The following is a 25,053-nucleotide window of genomic DNA, read 5'->3' on the forward strand; positions in this document are numbered from 1 at the left end:
ACACCATAGCCACTGAGCAACCACAGCGGGTGTATTCTGCAAATAGCTGTAAGCCTCAATTAGCTTTACTTCAAATTACCGCCACTTAAAATTAAACGAAGAATGGTCTAATTTTGAGAAGCAGTTATGGAAACAAGTGGTGCTGGTTCAATCTAAACTGCAGTGTCAGGTCCTGGTGTTACTGCTGAGCGTTTCTGTGAAGAAATGAAAAATTAGGTATTATACCATGAGCTACTCGTCATAAGCAAACACGTTTTAATGGGTTAAAATCAAGGTAATCAAGCAGTCATATGTAGCAGACATAGTGGCATGCTCGTTGCACCACTGCAGGTATGGTATCCTAACTGGATTCTTATGTGCTAGGTTTATGCGTTTATGCTTTTATTAGTCAAGTGCTATTTATGCTTTTTTATTAGTCCCTCAATCTGCAAAGTCTAGATCCGCGCATGAAAAACACGCAATGGTCTGGTCTGAGCTCCTTCGGCTGGCACAGCAGCGTTTCCCTTGAGAAATTGTCTAGGAAATAAGCTTTTTGAATAAGTTTGCGCGAATGAAGACGTCGTAAAAATGTATTTGAGATGACCGTCATAAGTATACAAGCACAGGGAACGACAGCGAACAAACGGAAACATTGCAGAAGGCGCCCGGACAGCGCCCAAACGGCAGCAGACGACAGGCGCGAGTCCGTGCCCTGACGTCACGCGAGCGGCACTCGCAGCGCCCCTGTAGATCGTTCTCGGGGCTAATAGGGTACGATCGTCACAGCTTTGGAAGGGCCTTCCAATTTGACTACTCGGCATTTCCAATTTCAATTCAGTCCCAGTTTCGTTCTTGAAAAGTTCGTTGAAGCGGAAAGGCCGAATAAAACGCCTTTGTTACGAGGAGACTTTTTTTGTGTTACTTTCTATGGGCAGCTGACAGGGAATCGGAAAATCTTCGTTGTGGCGGAAATTTCATTGTAGTGGCATTCGTTGTAGGGGGATTCGACTGTATTTGTTTCGGCATGTATAATGCCTAATCTAAACCACATCAGAACAATTTACCCAAAAACGCACCCCAAGTCTGAAAAAAAAATATTTTGTCAGTGAAGACGACAAGAAAGGAGCCCAAAATCGTGCAGAAACGCCAGAGTTAATAGAGCTATTGCTTGCTTTCCTGCCGCTGAGCGCCACCATCTTGGTATCGTTCGAAAGCTCTAAGTTCTGCCTTTTAGTTGCCCATATCTTCGCCGATGATGGCCAAATAGGGAAAGCGCAAATGTAAAACAATCAGGGGCTGCCCTGACGAAGCTCGCAATGCATGCGGTCCTCCTATTGGATCGGTGCACTAGTACGCTGAGTGGCACCTTCCAATCCGCCTTTTGCATTGCACTGTGGCACCACCTTAGCGGGATCCGCGAGAAACAATATGTACGGCGTCGGGGCCCCGCGGGACGCAGAGGCACGCTGCAAGAAGCGAGCTGAAATGGGTTTCTGCATTTGTCAGTTGTTGTAATTTTCGTTTTGTGTGAGTGGCCGCTTGTTGGACAGGATGCCTAGGCTGGCAATGACTCTGGTACGACTTACAACTGCAAGTCGTCGAAATATGATGACGGGATTTCGTTCAGCTACACCGACAAAACCTGTCACCGTGCGATGCGCCTCTGAACGAATACATCGCACCATAACGCAATTGACACACCGCCTACCCTTGTATTCCTGTTATTCATATTTATTCGTACCGTATATGAGTCCAACCATGCTTTGGAAATTGAAATGCACGAACGTGAGCACTCGCCAGCCGCCCACCTCAAGTTTAAGCTGGGGTCGATTCCGCTCAGCGGAGGTTAGCCTATCGTATGTAGCAGCAGGGTTCACGCATTTGCCACCGTTAGACCTGCACTGAACGTATGCTAATAGGATCATAAAAACTGCTTTTATAGCTGAGTCTTGACCACAGTGACCCTAGCTCTTTGAAGGGGCGACACTGCGCCCAGAGTATTTATGCAACGCAAGAACGGCGCATTTGTTTACATTGGCGCACGTAACGGCCACCGCTCGCTGTTCGCTTCAAGTACAATAGAAACCGTGCACCGCTCACACGAAATAATGAGGAAATGTTCAAAGCATATATGAACACTTATCTTGCACATATCAGAAGCGATCACACTGAGACGAGCAGGCAAGAATGTCCCGGGCACATCAAAAACGGCGACAACGACCATCTAGCCGCACTGGCACGCGAAAATGCCGATGCCCGCTGTACTCACGTGGCAACGAGCGATGTTGTTGCTTACGATGCAGTATCGAAAGGGCCATCACTTGTTGCCTGTTTAGCATAAGAGGCAAACTGTGTTTTCGGTAACTACTAAATCTGGTAGCATAAAAATACACTCTCCGTAGTTGCACTTCGTTCATGGAAGCGCTGGCGACTGCGACCGACAGCCTTCGTTCAAGAACGGTGCCTGTACCGCGGGGTATTAGCCCTGCACCGTGTCGCCGCTTCCCACTCTGTGTGTGCATCGTACTATGCTAAGAGTGGTTCACTTCAAGTCGGTAAGGTCAGTACCGAACTTCCTTCGTCGTACTTTCTTATCCTATATTTCAGGTCCGCCGGCAGCGGACGAACTCGTAGACTGTGTCAGGCCTAATGAAGCTGCCTGAACGAGATCGACACCGCCTCAAACTTGATGTGGAGGGCTTTAAAGCGCTGGAAATCATGCATACCAGCGTCGGAAGCACATTTCGACTCAATTTGAGCATCAATAAATACATGCACGAGCGCATTTGTGGCGATATTCACATTGTCGGTGCGATGTTCTCACTCGGTGGCCGCTCGCACGACGATCCGCACACTGGTTTTGTTGGCGTCGTCGGCACGAAAGCTTATCGCACTACGATCACTCGCTGTCGACGGTCGCGTGGTCGGTCGCTTCTTTTGTCATATACTTTGTCGGGATATGGGGGGAAATGCCAATGGCCCTCTGCCTCGGCACACCGAGCCCCACGGTTGGCGCATGCCTGCGCATCAACCGCGGTCCGGTACAAGCTCAAGGAAACAATAGACGACAACCACGTGTACACTCGGAAAGCATTTATTACGACTGCAACTAACACTTCGAGCAGGCCAGCTAGCTATAGTTGACATCGCTGAGGGTTCCCTCGAAGAGAATAATACACTAGGTAAAGAAGGGCTTCCGACTTACCAACTGGGGAATACGGGCGGCTGCGGCGATTGCCGTGGCAAGAACGCGGTTGACTAACCACGTGCGGGAATACGGGAGCGGCGGCGGAGACTTCCGCCGTCGCCGCTTGCTGGGGACCAAAGAGACCCAGGCGATGTCAGTGGGATCTCACGTGAACCACCCGGTGGCGCTGATAGCGCTTGCGATTCCCGTGCGCCGCCCCACGGAAGGAAAGTTTCCCCTTTCCCGACTCTCCCTGGCGCGCATGCGCCTGACGCGACGTTCGCTGCGCATGCGGCGGTTATGGGACCCGAGGATTCCCACAACTTGTATGACAATATAGGTCTCCCACTGTCACAGTATCACAACTACAGCCGGCCGAGCGTTGGCGCCGGCGTGAGGTCGACTTCTGACCGACATCGGTGTCGTGTCGGCGTATATTGCGATGTACCAGACGTTAACCGAATATCGCTGTGAACAGCTGAAGTTTCTACCGAAACACAGCTCAAATACCACGTCGTCGACCGGCACAGCACCGACAATAAAGAGTTCGCTTGCTCAATGGCTATGCTGCATACGCGCGCGTCGTCAGCTGCACAAACCACCGACGCCGTACAAAACGTTTTCGGCGCTCGCTACTAGGGTACAGTGCAGGCGCACTCGGGACATGCAAAAGGCGGATTGGCTGTTGCTAGGGCAACAAATTAAGTGCACTTGCGCAGCGTTCCTTTGCTAAGCCTGTCTCGAAAACTGTTGATCCGCCGTTTGTCCATTACACTGCGAACGTAAGTGGAAAATAGACCCTCTCTAAAAAGTTTGAAACCGGACACGTGTCTGTGGAATGCGAAACGTGTCTGCAGAAATCGAAACGCAAGCGGTCTCTTCGTTCTGTGGCAAGAAAGAAGAGGCAGTTGTCGCAAGGTTCAGACGAGCTGATGATAAGATCATGCCAGAGATAAGTCACTGCGTCGTGCAATCTCGCACTGCATCGACCATAACGCAACAGCGAAGCGAACCGTTGCCCTTTGTCCTCGCATATAGTTTTACTTCAGAGATGCATGGGATGTGCTCATGCCTATTCCCGCACATATATGCGGGTTCATGTTGGCGCATTTCAGATCCTGTTACGAGCCTATACATGGCCTAATGTGAACATCTGTGGAAGCATTTCTGTGTGTAATTATTATTTCCCAGTATTGAGACTTGAAATTTACATTTCCCCAGTTTTCTTTTTTTCTCAAATTCGTTTCTTTAAAGTCTCAAATTTTGGGATCGACACTGTGTCCCTTCTACTTGATATTCAAATCTCGTCATTCTTTTTTTTGCCTGCATGCTGGCGAGTCAGAGTGCACAAAAACTATGATATAGTTTCTTAGGACACTGCCATATTCTTACGGAGCAGTGGGGCATGGTGTGTCCATGAACAAAGAAGACGATTTGGCAAGGAGAGAGCGCGGCTGGTTCGGGCAGCCATCTTGTGTATCTAGCATTGCTGCAATTTGTAAATACGTGTAAATACACCTTCATTTGACTATTTCTGCCCTGTGGCATTTTGGTGGAGGTGGGTGGTATTACCAAGACACCACGAAGCGCTGCAGTGGTCGTCGCCTCGGTATTAACATCATGATGGAGCACGCGGGACATGTGCCAGCGGCGACGACCCCAACCATTGGCCTGGCGTATCCAAAAGATCCAGGAACGTTCTGCAGAACCGATAACGTCGACGTGGAAGATTGGATCGCCATGTACAAGCGTGTGAGTACACACAACAAGTGGGATGAAACCGTAATGTTGCAGAACTTGTTCTACTTGCAAGGCACGGCGAGGGTGTGGTTCACGCGGTGCCACTTGTCCAAGCAATAGTCCATGAAGAACTCCAAAATCTCGGAGTTCATTCTGTCTATTCTATTGCACCCTCAAGACACTCTGATGGACTTTCTCTTTCGCTTGGCCAGCGGATCCCTCCAGGCTATCGAAACCCGGCCGAGTGGCGAACTGCAGATGATGGACTGATCTGCTTTGCCTGCCGCCGAATTGGTCACATTGCTCACCAGTACTGCAACCAAGTCGGATCCTCCCCTCCACGACCAACCAATGGCTATTACCATTCCGGACTGAGCCCACGCTGTTACCAGCCTTCATTTGACCAGCAACTGCCTAACGCTGATGCTACTGTTACATAGAACAGTGCCCTCACGACATAAGAATTAGACTTATTATCATCGCATTCCGCCTTCTTTGACTGCGCATGTGTCCAGTGTGATTCAGCTTCAACTGCCCCAGAGCTACGACATCCCACGAGAGACCCAACCGTGCTTATGCTCCCTCGAGGACATCCGCCTGCCACTGCAAGCCACCAAGTATGATAGTGTGACCTCATTTCCACTTGCTCCTGACAGCGTCTATGTGGTGTGTCCACATGCTCACGCAATGCTTGAAAGGAACGTCACTGTTCCACACACCCTACTCACTACTCACAATGACCGCTTTTGTAACACCGGATGGGCTTTATCAATTCAAGGTTATGCCGTTCGGCCTTTGTAATAGTTTAACGTGATAGTTTTTTCACCCACATTTGTAAGTCACCTTACACGTCTGTCGGCCATTCTCGTCCAAGTATCACTTTGGATGTCGCCAGATTACTGTTCTCGGCCACCTTCTTAGTGCTGCAGGAATTCAGCCAGACCCCGACAAGATTCGTGCCATCCACAACTTTCCCGTGCTGTCATCCACAGCAGATCCCAGAAGCTTTGTTGGGCTAAGATCCTACAGTATAGACCACTTATAACGGAACCGCTTATAGTGCAGGACCGAATATAGTGCGGTCTTTTCAGACTCCTGTTAATTTTCCCATAGCACTCCATGTATACAAGTATCGCTTATAGTGCAGTTGCGGGAAACGAAATACCGGTTACAGTGCAGCTGCCTGGGATTACGGAAGTCAGCGGAGACGGCGAACGCTCCCCTCAAACGGGCGCGCCAAGGAGCGCACGAGGAATAACGAGAGACGAAGCGTAGAAGGGCACGTAGTGCAACTGAACAGCCAGTGAGGCTGAAACAAGAATCTTGAGTGCGAGTCGTGAAATATCACGGGGCGCATAGCGTGCAAGGGCCACGAAACTGCCAACGCAGCGAGCGTTATCGTGAAGCCAACGCTCGCTTCACGATAACGGCAGTAAGCGAAACTTCAGGGAGCAGGCGGTGCTGGCATGGCACGGCGAAGGGCGCGTGGAATGTGAGGGAGGAGGGTGGCAGGGAAGCGGATTTCGCCTCGGCAACTCTGCCGCTTCGGTAGCTCCCCTCGCCCTCCCTCGTAGCTCCCTCACTTTCGACTGTCACCGTGCGCGCCCGCCGCCGTGCAGGCGCCGCCGCTCCAGCCGGCCCAGCGCCACCTCTCCGAAGTTTCGTTTTCTGCCGTTATCGGAATGCGGGCGTTTGCCGGCGTGGGCAGTTTCATTGGCCGGCCTGGGACAGTGCTGCTGCTTCCCTCTGCGCCGTAGCATGCAAGGTCAACACGTGACTAGAAAGTAGAGGAAGCATAAAGGAGAAAGAAGGGTTCACTGCCATTTTCTATGCGTGGCTACAGTAGCGTGGCTAAGACGCCGGCACGTACACGCATGTTCCGGCGCAACGCAGAATCGGCGACCTTGCCATTTGAGAGAGGGTGAAATTTCCGCCGCGTATTTTTTTCTCTTTTTTTTTGTTTTGTTCGTGAGCGACATTGAGGGGTCTCTCCTAAGCTTTTACTCTATTTACCCTATGGCGGTGCCGGAGCAATGCCTGTTGGAGGCGCCGCCACGTGATTGGGTTCGAATCAACGAGATTCGACTGTAAATTGAATGTAAATGTTCTAGCCACATTCCTCGACTGTCGCATACGCGTGGAGGCTCGGTGCACATGTTTTGCATATGTGCGGGCCTTGAAAATTGTTGCTTTGGTTATACAGTTAAACCTGCTTATAACGAACCTCCATATAACGAATTCCTGGATATAACGAAGTTTTTCTATTCCCCGCCGTTACTCCATAGAAGCACATGTATTTGAGACCTCTACGTAACGAAGTGGCAGCGGGAGACCAACTCGATATAACGAATTTTCCCCTCCAACAACCTAGAGATTTCGCCCCAAATTTTGTCATTTTTGCGCGAGCAGCAACCGGAAGCACCTTCTCCGCCGCGACGGAATGCGAAGCGAGCGCACATCTGCGTGCGTGCGTGTGCGAGGCGGGCCTGCATCCCTCGACCCGGCGATCTTGCCACCGCGGGCGTGACCTTTCCCCCTCCCGTCATTCAAACCTGATCCTGCCGCTTGCTGCAGCTGGTCTAGCCCGCCAAGCCGGCACTCTCTCCTTTTCCAGCTGATGTTGCCGACGCGCTGGTACACGCTGTGAGACATCACACTAGATGAGCGCGGACACGCGTTCTCAAACGCTGGCGGCGTGTGGAAGCGCCGCTGGAGAAGCCAGCGAAGCGATTGGTCAATTTGAACCGGTTCAAATTCCACATCGCGCCCCTTATCGCGCTGCCGCGCGGCGAGACGCGCTTGCCACGGTGGCCTCGCGGCAAGGCGCTGACGCGCGATCACTTGCAGCCCACGGCATGACGCGCGCGTTTTTTGCCGCTAGCATGGCCGTACCCTTAGAGCGGTCGTCGGCTCCTCTCACACGTTTTCACTCGCACATACAGCATACGACGCGCGGCGACTGCGTTATCGCCACTGGACTTTATACGGAATATCTATGAGCCAAAACCAATTTTAGGGCCACAACGCGTCATAGACACCATCTTTATAGCAAACACGGATCTCAAGGGCCATACTTTTGCTGGCGGAAACCGAAAATACGTCATAGTTGTCGCCCCCGGCACTTTGGGCGGCCAACACCGTCGTCAAGCCACCAAGCCAAGCGACATGAAAAGTCAAAATGGCCGCTCGGACCGGCGCGGGGTGGCAGTTCGCAACGCATGATGCGGGAACGGTCCCACAGTTGCGACGCAACAGCGGGGTTACCAATGCATTGGGTTCTATGGGAGCTGTGCCGGGACCGGCCAAAAACTAACAGCCGGGAAAACGCAGACCCCGGGAACATAACAGCAGGGTTCTATGTAACACTATACGACGCTACGGCGCCATCGTGATGCTCGCTCTTGGTTGCCGATGCCTCGCGCTTGTGCGAAACGACATGCGTCCACGCATCCACCACCTGGTGTGACATTCCAAGGATGAGTGCTTCGACGAAAACGGAAAACGGGTGCGCGTTACAATTGAGAGCGCGTTAGAATCGAGTAAATAGGGTAAGCGTTTTTTTTTGTCGAATTTTCGTGCCAAACCTGCATATACCGAAATCCTCTTTATAACGAATTTTTCCGGGATTTTATCAATTTCGTTATATCCAGGTTTAACTGTAGTGCAGTACCGCTTATAGTGCGGATATTCACGAAAAAAAAATAAATAAATAAATTATGGGGTTTTACGTGCCAAAACCACGATTTGATTATGAGGCACGCCGTAGTGGGGGACTTCCGGAAATTTGGACCACCTGAGGTTCTTTAACGTGCACCTAAATCTAAGTACACGGGGATATTCGCGACTCCGGCGCCTAACGTTATAAGTAGTCCATACTGTATTTCCGTCGCTTCATTAAGAACTTTGCCGACACTGCTTGCCCGCTCATTGACCTACTCAAAAAATTGGATGCTTAAGTTTTGCCTATAAGAGTGCAACACGATAGCGTTATCGGGCCCCGTTCGGATCGCATTTTATTGCGATAGCAAGTATATGGACACTCCAAAGCGGATTTCTGCCGTCGGCATCGCAGTCGCCGTGAGGTTCCGTGTGACGTCAACGGCGATGAAATCGTCGCCGCGCGCTTTCAGGGGGAGCAAACGCACGGCGGAGAGCAAACGCTCGTTCTGCGCCATGCTCCATGAAGGGCTGCACAATTAAGTCTCTTTTCTCCTTTACAATAACCATATATATAGAGCAAACGTGACTACTTCTGTCGCGCGAAAGCCCGGGGGGGACAGGAGGGAGGGATAGAGGGGACGTTTAGCTGCGGCACCAAATGTCTATTTAAATAAGGCGTTGCGAGGCAAGAAGGCGGTAAAGACTTCGGACGCTGCTCGACGAGTGTCCCGTTCTGATCTCGTCTCGAAAACCTCCGAGCCGCCCCCAGAAGCACCAGCAACAGTCACGAATGCCGTGCGCATTCGGTGCGAACGCGTGCAAAACGCCGACGGTGTCGACAACAGTTCTGCGCATTGCTGGTGCTGCTGCATGTCCAAGTTTATACAGCTGATAAAACTACTATCCTTACTCCGTGTAGCTCTCTACTAATTTGCTATTGCAATTGATGCTTCGCCTTTCGGGTAAACTGCGACAATTTTCTTTATGAGTAGGCTTCACTGCTACACAACACGTGGGAAAGCCAGCTTACAAAGACAAAACCAATCTCCTAAAAGCCGGCTTCACTTTTAAACAGAAATGCATTGCTGGGAAGACGTTTTTCCAGGGGCAATATAAGCTGTCTTATATCAAAATGTGAAGGCCCTAGGCCCCTTTTTTATTATTTACGTTTTAATGCCCTTGTGCAAGGAAGAAGTGGTCGATTCGTTGCTGCACACACTTCCACTTATGTGCAACCAAGTACGCCTATATTTCTGCCGGTTTTCTGTTGTCGCTGTACGCTGATGCAAGGACTGCAATGGCTCGAGTCAGATCGCGCGGCACATCATCATCCGAGTTAAAGTCGCTGTTTGACGGTGGGAGAACTTGCTCAATTATTTCATCATCGTTCAGTTCAGGACACAACACTGCACTGTCAATGTCTGCAAAGTCTTCAAATGCAACGGCCGCAGGAATTGGCACACCGCAGCCTAGCAGGTCATTAATGATGTCCGTATTTGAGCTCGTTGTGGTAGGCGGCAGTTCAGGCTCTTCAGTTGCGGAGTGGGGGTCATTCAGACTGCAACTTAAGAGTCATTCGGACTCGGACTACGAGGGGACCGTCGGTGCCATTTGACACGGCCTGTCGATAACTTCATGACAAAATACTTCCTGGAGCCAGCAGAGCGCTGTCTGAAATGCCAACTAAACAAATCGAATGGCGCGAGCGGGTCATGCGGGATGCCAGAATAGGATGTGATGATTGCAAAGTTGATGCGACCTCACAATTCAGATAAAGCCTCCAAGATTAGCATTTGTAATTTAATCTGAGCCGTAATGCTGCGACCGCGACAAGGCCTCCGAGATTACCGTTTTACATTTGATCTCTGAGGTTAAACTTCACGTCTCATCGAGGTTGCTAGAGGAGATAATGGCGGCAGAATCCGCGTACGCTACAGCCACGGACGGAGTCCGGATAATCAAATGTAGAGCTGGCGGCTGTCCGAAATATCGGTCGTCTTTACACATGTTGTCTACAGGGCCATTGGCGGTGCCACGAAGCTGTCCGAATTACGGAGCATTAAGACCCCTTCATGCAGCGGTCGGCGACTGTACACCGTGGACATCCTGGCAGCCATATATATGTTGGCCAATGCGTGGAAGACCATAAAGCCGGCGACGATCGCGCAGTGCTTTAAGCATGCAGGTTTCTGCGCTTCGGAAGAGGCCGTGGCAGATGACCCGGACAGCACGACCGATTCACCGGATGGAGGGGAGGACACCAATGTGCGATTTGTGAAATGGTGGATGGACATTCCTGCCACAATTACATTTGAGGACTTCACTCGTGTCACCGACAAAGTTGTACTGTGCGCCAAGCTCACGGATGACGAAATTATGCGCCAAGTTGTCCCGCAGCCAGAAAACTTGGACGAGGATGATGATTACCGCCCGCAACATTCAGCGGGAGAGATCGCCAACGGGTTGAAGCTCTTGTCCAGCCTATATGGAGACGACATCACTTTAACCCAAATTCAAGCAAATGTGATCGCCTCCAAGTGAAGTATGAGGCAGGGCAGTATCAGATTTTTTTAAGCTGCTTTAGGACTAATAAATGTTATTTTTTTGGCTTAACGAATTTTTCGGACTGTTCGATTTTCCGGACTATTTTTCGGTCCCCGCGAAGTCTGGAAAATCAGTCGGCGACTGTAAATATTGCTTGATGAGCTGCTAAATTGACAATTGTTGTTGGATTGAGACATTGCTTATGGCACTTCACTCGTCAAATATTCCGCTGTCCACTCATGCATTAATATAGCTCCCTGCCCAATTTTTTTTGTTTTACGTCGTCTTCACAAATACAGTCGAATCTCGTTAATTCGAACACGCTGAATTCGAACTGCCGGTTTATTCGAACTGACGCTCTGGTCCCGTCAAAGTTATGTGTATTCCAATGGGTGAAAACGCTCGGTAATTCGAATGCGAAAGCATTTGCAACAGTTAATTCGAACATACCGCGGACCGACAATTCTCTCAGCAGCGCGCCGAATAACGCGGCGGTGCCTCTGACCAGCATTGCTCCGACACCGCCATAGAGCAATAGCTTAGGAGAGACCCCTTCATGCAGCGGCAGAGGCCCAGTCCGGCCAACAAACTGCCCATGCCAGCAAACGCTCGCTTCCCGATAACAGCAGAAAACTAAACTTCATGGAGCGGCCTAAGGGTACGGCCACGCTAGCGGCAAAAACGCGCGGCAACGCGTCATGCCACAGGCGGCAAAAGCGGCAGGAATCAGGGGTTTTGCGGTGTGCCACGCGAAATGGGTTCGAGACCCATTTATGCGGCAAATGCCGCGTGCCGCGAGATGAGCCAATCAAGAGCGACGAGGGTGACGTCACGGAGTCATCACAACCGGACCGCCGCCAGTCCGCGCACGATCGTCGTCCCTCGCGTGAAACAAAGAGCGCTCGCGGTGTTGCTCGCGCGGGAAATCTTATCGCGCTGCCGCGCGGCCGCGCGTGCGACGGTGGCCTCGCGGCAAGGCAGAAAACGAAACTTCAAGGAGTCTAATCTGCGCCGAACTGGCAAAGGAACCGGCTGTACCTAAAGCCCCTATAAATAAAAAGTAGCGCCAACAACTTCCCTCCTCCTCCGTTCCGCTGTCGCGCTCGGCGCGGCCAGCGCGATGTCGACAATGGCGCCGTCTACGTCGGGCCTTCCGTGGCAGACGACAGCTAGCGCGCTACCAGAGAAAATCCGCAGAAAACTTCGATCACGCCCTGCGCTGCGGTTAGTGAGGCGCGATTTTGCTTTGTCAGTCAATAACTGACCTTAATAATGCCGTTTTGGAAGTAGCAACGCGATGACGCGAGACGGCGCAAGTACCAAGTGTGCAGAAAGCGTTTGCGCTCGCCGGATGGTAAACAAAAAAAGCCTTTTGCCCTCACTTTGTCGGTTGCGGCAACTGAAGGTGCAGCAGCATGCCATCACAACGAAGTTCTTGTCCCTAACACGTTTGATCCGTTTGTGCGTACAGCACTTTCGTCGCACAGGCCCGAGAATGGCGATCGGAGCGCACTGGAAAGAAAAATATATACAAAAGCGCCACGCATGCTTCCACGTGACACGGATTGGTCAATGTGGGAGCGGAGGAGGCTGGGGCGACAGGAGGTGGCAAGAAGGAAACGCCGGGGTGAGCGCGGTGGCGGCAAGATCTAAGAATGGCGCTGCTTTATATACAGTAAAACCTCGATAATTCGAACTCGGTTAATTCGAAATTTCGGTTAATTCGAAGAACTTGAGCGGTCCCGTCATTCTCAATGCAAAATCTACCGGATAATTTGAATGGCCCGGGCGGCTCTATTCGGATAATTCGAAGTTTCCGGCTAGTAGCAACGTGCGGCGGTTAGGTTAGGGCGCTCCGTACAGCCGCCAACCGATTTCCCGAGCTCGTGGGGACTGAAAAATAGTCCGGAAAACTCGTTCGGCCGAAAAAAAAAGTCATTAGTGCGGCTTAAAAAAAAACTTTAATAATGCCCTGCCTCATACTACGCTTGGAGAGGATCGACTTGCTTGGATTTGCGCAGCAATGACGTCGTCTCCGTGTACAGTCGACACGAACGCCACCGCATTGGCGATCTCCGCCAACGGAGTTCGCCATAGAGATCCAAGAAACGAGCTTCGCACCGCTTAGCTCTCACGAAGGTACAGGAGGTAGCGCCGATCACTGAGACATGGGTCTCCGAGACACCTGCTCGGTGTACACGCCACGTTCAAAATAGCAACCGAAACTTGAGGAAAAAAAAAACAAAAAAACTCGCTGAATTAACACGCGTGGTGTCAGCGCGCATGAGCGAGCGCGGCCGCCGCAGCCCGCAGCGAGCGAAGGTTCGTGCGGTCTATCGCTGCAACGGAAACTGAGCGGCGAGAGCGAAAGGTCAGAGCCGTCTGGAGATCGCTTTCAAGATACGCTGCGCGCGAGAAACCGCTCCGGCGCTAAGTACGCAGTTGTTAGAAGAGTAGAAGTCGCCTCCCCCCCCCCCTTCCTCCCATACCCCCACGGCCTTTCGCACGAGGGAGGAAGTCGCGTTTACGCTCCGCCGTGCGTTCGCTCTCTATGAAAGCGCGCGTCCCCCGCTCGCTGTCACTCGCACATACGGCGGGCGCGCGGCGATGATTTTATCGCCCTTGGACTTTGTATGGATCCTCAGGGCGGCGACGCCGACGGCGAAAATCCACTTGAAGTGTCCATATAATTGCTGTCGCAATAAAAAAAAAAAAAAAAAGAACCCACAATAAATGGTTATAACGATGGCATGGCCTCCGAGACTGGAGGATTGCGATAGCGCGCGTTCTAATCTTGGAGGCTATACAGCGAGCCACTGGAATTTAAGCCAGTGCAAAATCCAACATGGCGGCCTCCAAGATTGGGTAGCGCGGCTAGGAAAGAGCGATTTAGTTCGCAAAATCGAACTTTGGGTTCTCAATTCGTCCAAAAAATTGGGTGCGAAAATGCATGAACTCAATGGGAACCCTGATGGTGCATTTTTGAAGTCCGGAATATCCAGCAAGTCCAAATTTTTGGAGTCAAGCACCACCACGCCCGCTTTCGCGGCAGTTATCGATTCCGTGAACATCGTCCGCAACTTTGTTGAGTGCAGTGCGGGTGATATTTGTATGCTACGTTTTTTGAGCCAGCTGGAGAGCATGGCACTAGGGGCGGCGAACCAGAGCGCCAAGTAATCCCGCATCGGTGATTACTTTGAGTAATTTTTCTCGGACATGGAAAATAAAGGTGATTTTTTTTGCGGCAAGTTCTTGCTTGTTTTCTTTTTTTTATTATTCATTTCGGTTAATTCGAAGATCCGCTTAATTCGAAGAATTTTCGCGGTCCGGCGACCTTCGAATTATCGAGGTTTTACTGTATATAGGGGCTTTAGCTGTACCGGCTGTGCCAGCGGGCGCGCACGGAGACAGTCGAAGGTGAGGGAGGTGCGAGGGAGTTGAGAAAGAGGGCGAGGGGAGCCACCGAAGCGGAGGAGTTGCCGAGGCCAAATCCACTTTCCTGCCGCCCTCCTCCCTCACCTTCGACGGTCTCCGTGCGCGCGCGTGCCCCTCGCCATGTCGGCGCCGTCCGCTCCCTGAAGTTTTATTTTCTGCCGTTATCGGGAACCAAGCGTTGGCCGGCGTGGGCACAACTCGCTATGCGCTTGCGCGCCGCGAAATTTCACGACTCGCACCGTTCATTCATCTTGCTATGGTGCTCGAATACATCAAAAATATGTCCTTCCGTTAATTCGAACTTCTTTTAATTCAAACAAATTTTCGGGCCCCTTCGAGTTCGAATTATTGAGATTCAACTGTAATAGCAATGGATGTCTTTTTATCTGCATACTTAATTACTCTACCAAAATGTAATTGTATTTTTGAAATCAGCTCAGAAAACTGGACAAGGCAATTTGGTCTAAAAATAAGCAAGACAGCCCTAGATAGCCCCCTTAATCAACCGTGCCAACCGTGTGCCAATGAATCGCAGGTACTACTTGAAGCTGCCTGACAAGATCCTGATCACAGAGGTTGTTCCCTGGAAATGGGCTGCTACTCACTTAAGGGGGGGCTATCGAAATAATGTTCGCCGTTGTTTTCATGAATAATAATAATGGTGGCAGTGCCGCAAAGCTGTCAGAATAATCAGCACATTCGCATCATCAGCGAGCAGTGCTGCAGCACATTCCTAGAGTACACGGGCGTCCATGTTTTGCGATGTGCCTTCATGAGCGGGGTGAGGAAGGAGCCTTGCCTGCATGGTGCGCACATGATCCCCTCGGTAGCGGCTGCGAGGAGGCCGCCTTGAAGAGCCCCCCCGGCCCCGGCTGATCCGGGCCGGTGGCATTGGCTCCAGGCGAATAGTGTCGGGCGTGGGTGTCTCCACGGGAGGCTCCCCTCCCTCCACCGACTCCGCTGTGGCGGCACCTTCCTGCAACCACCGTGACACAGACACGTCTTTTATAACTGCCCAGCAATCATGGACACTCGCAAAATATGACAACTGTCCTTCTTCATCATTCCTCCATCTGAACTTGAACTTGACTGCACATTTACGAGTACACTCGCAACAGCATCACAAGGTTAGGCAGTCTTCCACTGGTAAACAGTCACTGATACCCAATTATTCATTTGATGGCCTGTCTGACCTACTACATAAGAGCAGCCACAGCTAAAGGCAACTTCATAAACTAGATGGCATTTTAGGAAATTGTTCGTATGCTTACCTGTCATGTATTTCCTTGCCATTTAACTTTTTTTTTCCCCCTTATTGCCAGCTGTAAACACAGCCCGTATCAACAGAGACTGCCACCACGTGCAAACACCTTTTTTGGGAGTAGACAAGGTAGCGCAAAAAAACACGGATGAAGAAGGTACACGTAAACAGGACAACGCCCATCCTGTTTACGTGTACCTACTTCGTTTGTGTTTTTTCACGGTGCCGTTTATACTTGGGGAATGAACCAACTAACCAGAACCAAAGCTTTATTGCAACTTTTCCCAGCATGAAGGAAAACCTGCTCTTGTTAAAAAACCAAAGAGAAACACAATCAGTTTAGATTGATCAAATATTCCTGTAGTTAGTTGATTTTATAGATAATAGCAAAGAATTTCTTACAGTATTACATAGACTGGCGCTGCAACACTGTTGTATGCATTCGGGAATGCCAGGATGTGGTTTCTGATTGGCATCATTCTTGGAGAGCCTTGAAGGTCAAATTGAATCAAATCAAAATTTATTCATCTTCATTTGGTACATAAGTTTTCATTTTTTGTACAGCCTAAGCACAGCGTGCTTGTTGGTTGTCAGGCACCATGGTGAATCACAGAATTTGTACCACAAAACGATGAAGTAAGGCATACTAGTACATACTATGCATATTATACAAAATTATAGAGACATAATGAGCATTTATAAGTACAATTCGAGCAAAAATTAAACTAAGTAAATAAATAAATAAGGGACAGCATAATAGCTTGAAATGAGCCATATCACAACTCACAGAACATCTAAGGCACAAAACAAAGAAAGCAGCCTTCAACATGCAAGAGGCCATCAGTGATTTATCTCCAAAGATGAGCACCATTTCCTTATTGATTTAGTCATTTTTCGTTTAGTTTTGAAATGTCCAAACGCTTCCCCAAGTTCATTAAGTATCTGTGGCACGTAATATCGCCTTATCTTTTTCCCATAATGTGTAAAGCATCATGGCTTAATGTATCTTTCTGTCGTTATTAGGTCAACGTTTTTCTAGACAGGTACATTGAAATCCTTTGCATAGTAATGACGTGTTAGCACAATGTAATAAAATAGTTTGCGCATTTCCAGTATGCAGAGCCTATTGTACTGTTCCTCCTTGTCAGCCTGTTGCAGCATAATTCCGTAGGTTACACTGTTTACTATTCAGTTAATTATGTGGTTTGTGGCTCCCACTTTGTGATCAGAACAAGTTCCATACAATGTAATACCGTAGGTTATAATAGATTCAGCCAGTGCCATGTATATGGCACGCCTCAAGTACATCGAAGTTTTACCTGTTAGGTAGTACATCATCTTAGACACAGCTCTAAGCCTGTTACATATATACTGCACATGATCATTCCATGTTATATGTTTATCAAATATTATTCCGAGATACTTGATCGCATGTTCAAATGGTATCGCATTACATGTACAGGGATTACAATGCGAGATACGCAAAATCACTTAGGAGCATTCGTTTGTGTGGGTTTCTAAAACAGATGAGCTTTGTTTTTTGCCGATTTAAATATATTGAATTTTGCGTCAGCCACCCTGCACACAATCTGTTGAAACATTTTGCACCCAAATTCAATATCAGTGAATTTTAGTGCTAATGCTGTGTCATCTGCATATTGGAAGACTCTTGATCTTAATTTCAAAAAACCCAGTTCAGAACGCCAGGCTGGCACCGTTCCATTTGTCACAATGGTTAATTTTCTACTAAAACAGCAGTTTAAAGCAGAGAATGTTTATACAGTGATGCTGTTAAAGCTGGAGGAGAAACATCCAAAGTCCACAGAAAATTCCGTGCCGTTGCCTAGCAACAACCAAGCCACAGCTGTGCACCACTTCACCTAGCCCCGCATGCGCCGAAGCAGTAGCAACGCAGCAGGTACGTGTCGCCTAGCAACCATCTACGTCATAACTGACATAAACACTTGGTGTGCATGCGCTTGGCCTCAGAGTTTGCCATAAAAGTGGCTGCGCCTAGTAGTGTCAACTTTCTGTAGATATCGAGCGGCTAGCCTCCAACGCGTTCGGCATCGGCAAGCAACAGCATTCTCGCACTGTGCCAACCTTGGTTAGCCTACCTGCGTTTGTGGCATGCCAGGAGCACTGTCGCTCGTAGGCGGCAACGCGTCCTCCGCTAGTCATGTGAAATGTCGCGAAAGGGAAGGTACCTCCAAAAATGATCGCTCGAGAATACCTTCCCTACATGCGTAGATAAGTTAAAGAAACGGGCAAGTTTGCATTCAGTCGTGAAAAGCTTAAGCACAGCGAAACTGACAATCCTCAAGTCCAGTAATTCGAAGTGATAGCAAAATACTAGGCTAAGCAAAACCTACTTACAAACCTAGTTAGTAGCAACCAAGTTACAGAACCTAGCAGTAACCAAGTTAGAACCTAGCAGTAGCAGCCAGTAAGACTTGAGGATCGACAGTTTCGCTGTGTTTAAGCTTTGCACGACCGAGTGCAAACGTTACCATTTTTTAGTGAAGCTGTTATAGGCTAGGTTCCAAGAGATCGCTTCTGTGTACACCGGAAGTAGGCAACAATTTCGTGGCGTCTCGTTCACTTGGTATATACCAAAAGTGGCATGTAAGGGAACGAATGTATGACTAACATGACTGATAGGTCATGACATCAATGACATCACATGCTCGTCAATTACATCACAGTTAACGATAATAATGACACGTACACATGTTTATCTTTCACCGGTAGCCGCTTTCAACATTGGCTGACAAATGTTAAACGTTATCGCTCGGCGCAGGACGCGCCTGCATTGGAAGCTTCTCGGACGTTATCAATGCTTCTATCCGTCGTCTGTGGTCACCGACGCCCTTGTAATCTAATTGTATGAGCGACGCGAATTGTCTAGAACTTTCTGGAAGACACGCGGGCATCAGGGATTAATCTGGAACCTTCGATGACTCAGGTATAAAAGCCGACGCGTTTTGCCGCTGATCAGATTTTCGACGATCGCCGACTGTGTTCGCCGCTATCGTTGTGCTTTGAGTGTAGCTTGCTTTTGTGGGCACAGGTTCGCCCAATAAACAACCAGTTTCGTCATACACAGTTTTGTGACTGTTTTCTCTACCGTCACTACTACGTGACATCTGGTGGAGGTGCTAGTTCGTTCATGCACTGAACGCCCCCGCAAAGCCGCGACCCAAGCCCGAAACCGGAGAACGAGACCAACGTCGCCAAGGACCAGCGAGCTAGCCGTAGGCAGCAAGGACTTGTGCCGGAGTTCGGACTTCTTCCCGAAAAGACCACTGCAATCAAGGCCAAGTCAACGACCAAAATGGCAGCACCAGCGTCCCCCATCCTGCTGCAGCAACCTCGGGAGCCACCGACTTTTCGTGGATCATCGGCTGAAGACCCTGAAACCTGGCTGGAGACATACGAGAGGACCGCGACGTTCAACAAATGGAGCGACGACGACAAGCTGCGCCATGTGTATTTTTCATTAGATGATGCTGCTCGGACCTGGTTTGAGAACAGAGAGACCACCCTGGTGACGTGGGACCTATTTCGTGAGAACTTCATGAGGACTTTCACGAATGTCGTGCGAAAAGAAAGGGCCGAAGTTTTATTAGAAACCAGAGTGCAATTGCCGAACGAGAACATCGCAATCTTCACGGAGGAGATGACTCGCCTCTTCCGCCACGCCGACCCCGATATGTCAGAGGAAAAGAAAGTTCGGTTCTTGATGCGGGGCGTCAAAGAGCATCTATTCACTGGATTGATGCGCAACCCGCCCAAGACTGTGGCAGAATTTGTTTCGGAGGCCACAACCATCGAGAAGACCCTTGAAATGCGAGCCAGGCAATACAACCGCCGTGCACTGACAAACTACGCCGAAGCTCAAGCTCTAGGCGCCGACGACCTGCACGAGACGATCAGAGCGGTTGTACGGGAAGAACTACAGAAATTATTCCCAAGATCGCATCCTCAGGTGACTTCAATCGCTGACATAGTTAAAGAAGAGGTTCAGCGATCACTAGAAGTGCCAGAAGTTCCGGTATCGCCTCAACCACAGCCGCAAGCGATGACCTACGCCGCCGCCGCCCGTCGTCAAGGCCCCCCTCCGCGCTCGCGCCAGGGCCCCGTAACGCCGCAGTTCCGTCGTCCACCGCCGCCGCCGCCAGCACGCCCGCCCGTCGCCCAGCGCAGCTCCCAGCGAAGACGGACATTTGGCGCGCCCCCGACCACCGCCCGCTCTGCTATCATTGCGGGGAAGCCGGCCATGTCTACCGCCGATGCCCATACCGCGAGATGGGCCTACGAGGGTTCGCCGTCAACGCGCCACGTCCACAGCTTGGCGAGCGACCACGTGACATCGCCGACTACCTTGCCGGAGCCCAGTGGCAACCACGACGGCCCTCACGCTCGCCGTCACCAGGCCGCTACATCTCGCCGCATCGCCGCCTGTATGCCGGCCCAACCCGGGGCCGATCTCCCAGCCCATACCCGGGAAACTAAAAGCAGCAACCGATGGAGGTGCGGTTGCTGTACGACGCAATGCCGAAGATCCTCCGCCGCCGCCGCCGACGACGATTCGCGAATCATCACGACGAGATATCAGCACGCCGCCTAGCAACAGCCTTGACAGCACATTGCCGCCGAACGAAGACCTTCCGACGCGACGTAGCAGCAGCAGAGCAAGCCGACGCAGCCGTGATCCGACGCCACGAATTAACCGCAACGCCAGACGCCGGTCTACCGATCTAGACGTGCTCATCGATGGTCATAACGTCACCGCTCTCGTCGACACTGGCGCCGACTATTCAGTTTTCAGTGGCGCGTTCGCCGCCAAGTTAAAGAAGGTGCAGACGGCCTGGCAAGGACCCGATATACGGACAGCGGGAGGTCACCTAATAACGCCGGCTGGAATCTGCACAGCGCGAGTCACGGTAAACAACCGCACTTACCCGGCGAGCTTCGTAATCCTGCAGCACTGCTCCAGGGACGTCATCCTAGGCATGGACTTTCTACACCAACATGGTGCAGTCATCGACTTAAGGTCCAAGTCGATAACGCTTTCAACACACAAAGCGATACCGCCGGATACATGCATCAGTTACCATGCCTTGAATGTGCTTGAAGAACAAGTCACCGTTCCGCCTCACTCCAGCGTAATGATTTCCGTCGGTACGGAAGTGCCTGCAGACATGGAGGGCGTCATCGAGGGCGATCATCACTTACTGCTGTACCGTGAAATTTGCGTCGCTAGAGGCATAGCTGAGCTACGTGCAGGGAAAGCAACGGTGATGCTCACGAACTTCAGCCCCGAATACAAGCACATTAACAAAGGCACCACGGTTGCCTACATCGACGAAATAGTACAAGCCAGCAGTGCTTTCGCCTTCACGGATTCCAGTGCACCCGCAACGACGACTTTAATACCTGAAGCAACTTTCAACGTTAATCAGAACCTTCCCAGGCATAAGAAAGAACAACTAAAAGCTCTGCTCCTGCAATACAAGGATTGCTTCTCGTCGTCGTCAAAAGTTCGACAAACCCCTGTCGCCAAGCACCGAATCATAACCGACGAAAATGTCCGCCCACTGCGTCAGAGCCCGTACCGAGTTTCGGCACGCGAACGCGAGGCCATAAGGCAACAAGTCGACGAAATGCTACGCGACGGCATCATCCAGCCGTCCAAGAGTCCGTGGGCGTCCCCCGTGGTGTTAGTGAAGAAGAAGGATGGAACCCTACGTTTCTGCGTCGATTATCGTCGCCTCAACAAGGTCACGAAGAAGGACGTATACCCCCTTCCACGGATTGACGACGCCTTGGATCGACTATACAACGCAAAGTATTTTTCGTCGATGGACCTCAAAACCGGCTACTGGCAAATCGAAGTCGACGAGAGGGACCGGGAGAAGACGGCCTTTATAACACCAGACGGACTGTTCGAGTTCAAGGTCATGCCGTTTGGTCTTTGCTCGGCACCTGCGACTTTCCAACGCGTCATGGATACAGTACTGGCAGGCTTGAAGTGGCAGACTTGCCTCGTCTATTTGGACGACGTCGTTGTGTTTGCCTCAAGCTTCGAAGAACACCTGCGGCGCCTTGAAACAGTTCTTCAAGCAATCAAAACCTCCGGACTCACGTTAAAGCCAGAAAAGTGCCGCTTCGCATATGAGGAGCTCTTGTTTTTGGGCCACGTCATCAACAAGTCTGGAGTGCGCCCCGACCCTCAGAAAACTGCGGCCATCTCCAACTTTCCTCTGCCCGCTGACAAGAAGGCAGTGCGTAGATTTCTGGGACTGTGCGCCTATTACAGGCGCTTCGTCAAGGATTTTTCACGGATCGCCGAGCCACTGACGTACCTCACGAAGGCCGACGTCGAGTTCAAGTGGGAGATGCCGCAAATCGAAGCATTTGAAGAACTGAAGCGACGCCTACAATCGCCGCCCATCCTTGCGCATTTCGACGAAAATGCCGATACCGAAGTCCACACCGACGCAAGCGGCGTAGGACTCGGCGCCGTGCTTGTGCAGAGGACTGATGGACTAGAAAGGGTTGTAAGTTACGCTAGCCGGTCGCTATCGAAGGCGGAAGCAAATTATTCCACAACAGAAAAGGAGTGTCTCGCCATCATCTGGGCTACATCAAAGTTTCGCCCCTACCTCTATGGCAGGCCCTTTAAAGTTGTGAGCGACCACCACGCCTTGTGTTGGCTAGCTAACTTGAAGGATCCTTCAGGTCGCCTCGCACGATGGAGTCTGAGACTTCAAGAATTCGACATCACCGTCGTTTACAAGTCCGGGCGAAAGCACTCTGACGCCGACTGCTTGTCTCGCGCCCCCGTCGAACCGCCGCCACAGGATGGCCAGGATGACGACACTTTCTTGGGACCCATCAGTGCCGACGAATTCGCCGAACAACAGCGAGCCGACCCGGAACTAAGGAACCTTGTAGATTACCTGGAAGGCAAGACCGTCACTGTGCCGAAGGTGTTCAGGCGAGGAATGGCGTCGTTTTTCTTGCAAAACGACATACTCCTAAAGAAGAACTTCTCGCCTCTCCGAGCCAACTACCTCCTCGTGGTACCCTCAGCATTGCGTCCAGAGGTTCTGCAAGCTCTCCATGACGACCCAACGGCTGGACACCTCGGTTTTTCCCGCACGCTCGCAAGGATACAAGAAAAATACTACTGGCCTCGCCTCTCTGCCGACGTCGCCCATTACGTAAGGACATGCCGAGACTGTCAGCGACGCAAAACACCGCCGACAAGGCCAGCCGGACTTCTACAGCCGATCGAGCCACCTCGCCGACCGTTCCAGCAGATTGGGATGGACTTACTGGGGCCTTTTCCGACGTCGACGTCCGGGAATAAATGGATCGTCGTAGCTACGGACTACCTCACCCGCTACGCCGAAACAAAAGCCTTGCCCAAAGGCAGTGCTGCCGAGGTAGCCCGATTCTTCGTTGAGAACATCCTCCTGCGTCACGGTGCCCCAGAAGTCCTCATCACCGACAGAGGTACTGCCTTTACGGCAGAACTAACTCAAGCCATCCTGCGATACAGCCACACAAGCCATCGCCGGACCACCGCCTACCACCCGCAGACGAATGGCCTCACCGAGCGCCTAAATAAGACCATCGCCGACATGCTGGCAATGTACGTCGACGTCGAACACAAGACGTGGGATGCCATCCTTCCGTACGTGACCTTCGCATACAACACGGCCGTGCAAGAAACGACGCACATGGCGCCGTTCAACCTGGTCTACGGAAGGAACCCGGCAACGACGCTTGACGCCATGCTACCGGACGTCACCGACAAAGAAAATCTCGACGTTGCCACCTATTTGCAGCGTGCCGAAGAAGGTCGACAGCTCGCCCGCCTGCGCATCAAGAACCAGCAGAGGACCGACAGCCGACACTACAACCTTCGACGACGCTACGTCGAGTACCAGCCCGGTGACCGTGTTTGGGTCTGGACTCCGATACGCCATACGACACGCGATACCATATAAGATCACCCGACGTATTGGCGCACTGGACTATGAGGTCGTGCCAGACGGCATTTCGCAATCACAGCGGCGCCGGGCACGACCTGAAGTCATCCACGTGGTGCGTCTTAAGCCTTTCTACGCCCGCTGACAAACTTAGGTACTTTGTTACTTTGCTTTCATGTTTGTTTGTAGCATCGGGACGATGCTTTTTAAGGGGAGGGTATTGACACGTACACATGTTTATCTTTCACCGGTAGCCGCTTTCAACATTGGCTGACAAATGTTAAACGTTATCGCTCGGCGCAGGACGCGCCTGCATTGGAAGCTTCTCGGACGTTATCAATGCTTCTATCCGTCGTCTGTGGTCACCGACGCCCTTGTAATCTAATTGTATGAGCGACGCGAATTGTCTAGAACTTTCTGGAAGACACGCGGGCATCAGGGATTAATCTGGAACCTTCGATGACTCAGGTATAAAAGCCGACGCGTTTCGCCGCTGATCAGATTTTCGACGATCGCCGACTGTGTTCGCCGCTATCGTTGTGCTTTGAGTGTAGCTTGCTTTTGTGGGCACAGGTTCGCCCAATAAACAACCAGTTTCGTCATACACAGTTTTGTGACTGTTTTCTCTACCGTCACTACTACGTGACAATAAAATCACATGTGGCACATACCCGCATTGGATATGCGGGTATGAGCCAGAGACAAGAAAGAAGGAAGGAAGGAAAGAAAGAAATAAAGAGAGAAAGAAGGAGAGAAAAGAAGACAGGTAAGGAAGAAATCACGTGTGGCTGATACCCGCGTTGGATATGTGGGTATAAGAGCAGGAGTGGGAGAGATTTTGTCGGCGTCACGCCAAGTTCTCAGCAGAAGAACGGGCCCGCACTGCAGAGCGCATCAGGGTGCAGCAAACGCATTACCAGGCCATCGCGCCGGGCGAAAGCAAGGTGCCGGTGTCCTTGCTCTTTGACAAACATGCCGAAGATGCTCATATAGTCAATAATGATAATATATATAAATTCACTATAACAATATTCAATACAGCAGACCCACCACTGATAGCTTCGCTGGCTTCCATTTTCACTGTAGTGGAAGGGCTCTAAATTTTTACTTTAAGATCACACAAAAACGTGTTTTATTCAATCATGAGGACTTGGATGTACATAACATGAAATGTAAAAGGCTACAGGTGAAGGACAGACGCCAAGGTCTGCTTCGCAACAGTCTGTGTTGTTGCTTTCATTGCA

The 25,053-nt window shown here is 50.9% G+C and overlaps 1 protein-coding gene across 1 annotated transcript in view; it reads right to left on the reverse strand.

The window, feature by feature from the left end:
• LOC125945147 (uncharacterized) overlaps positions 1-25,053 on the reverse strand; it is a 414,471-nt gene that overhangs the window by 307,000 nt on the left and 82,418 nt on the right. Inside the window, exon 7 of the mRNA XM_049666722.1 lies at positions 15,345-15,521. Coding sequence (XP_049522679.1) covers positions 15,345-15,521 — 177 coding nt within the window. The remainder of the gene's footprint in view (positions 1-15,344; positions 15,522-25,053) is intronic.

The sequence above is a fragment of the Dermacentor silvarum genome, chromosome 4 (genome assembly GCF_013339745.2).
Source record: "Dermacentor silvarum isolate Dsil-2018 chromosome 4, BIME_Dsil_1.4, whole genome shotgun sequence".
Taxonomy (NCBI): domain Eukaryota; kingdom Metazoa; phylum Arthropoda; class Arachnida; order Ixodida; family Ixodidae; genus Dermacentor; species Dermacentor silvarum.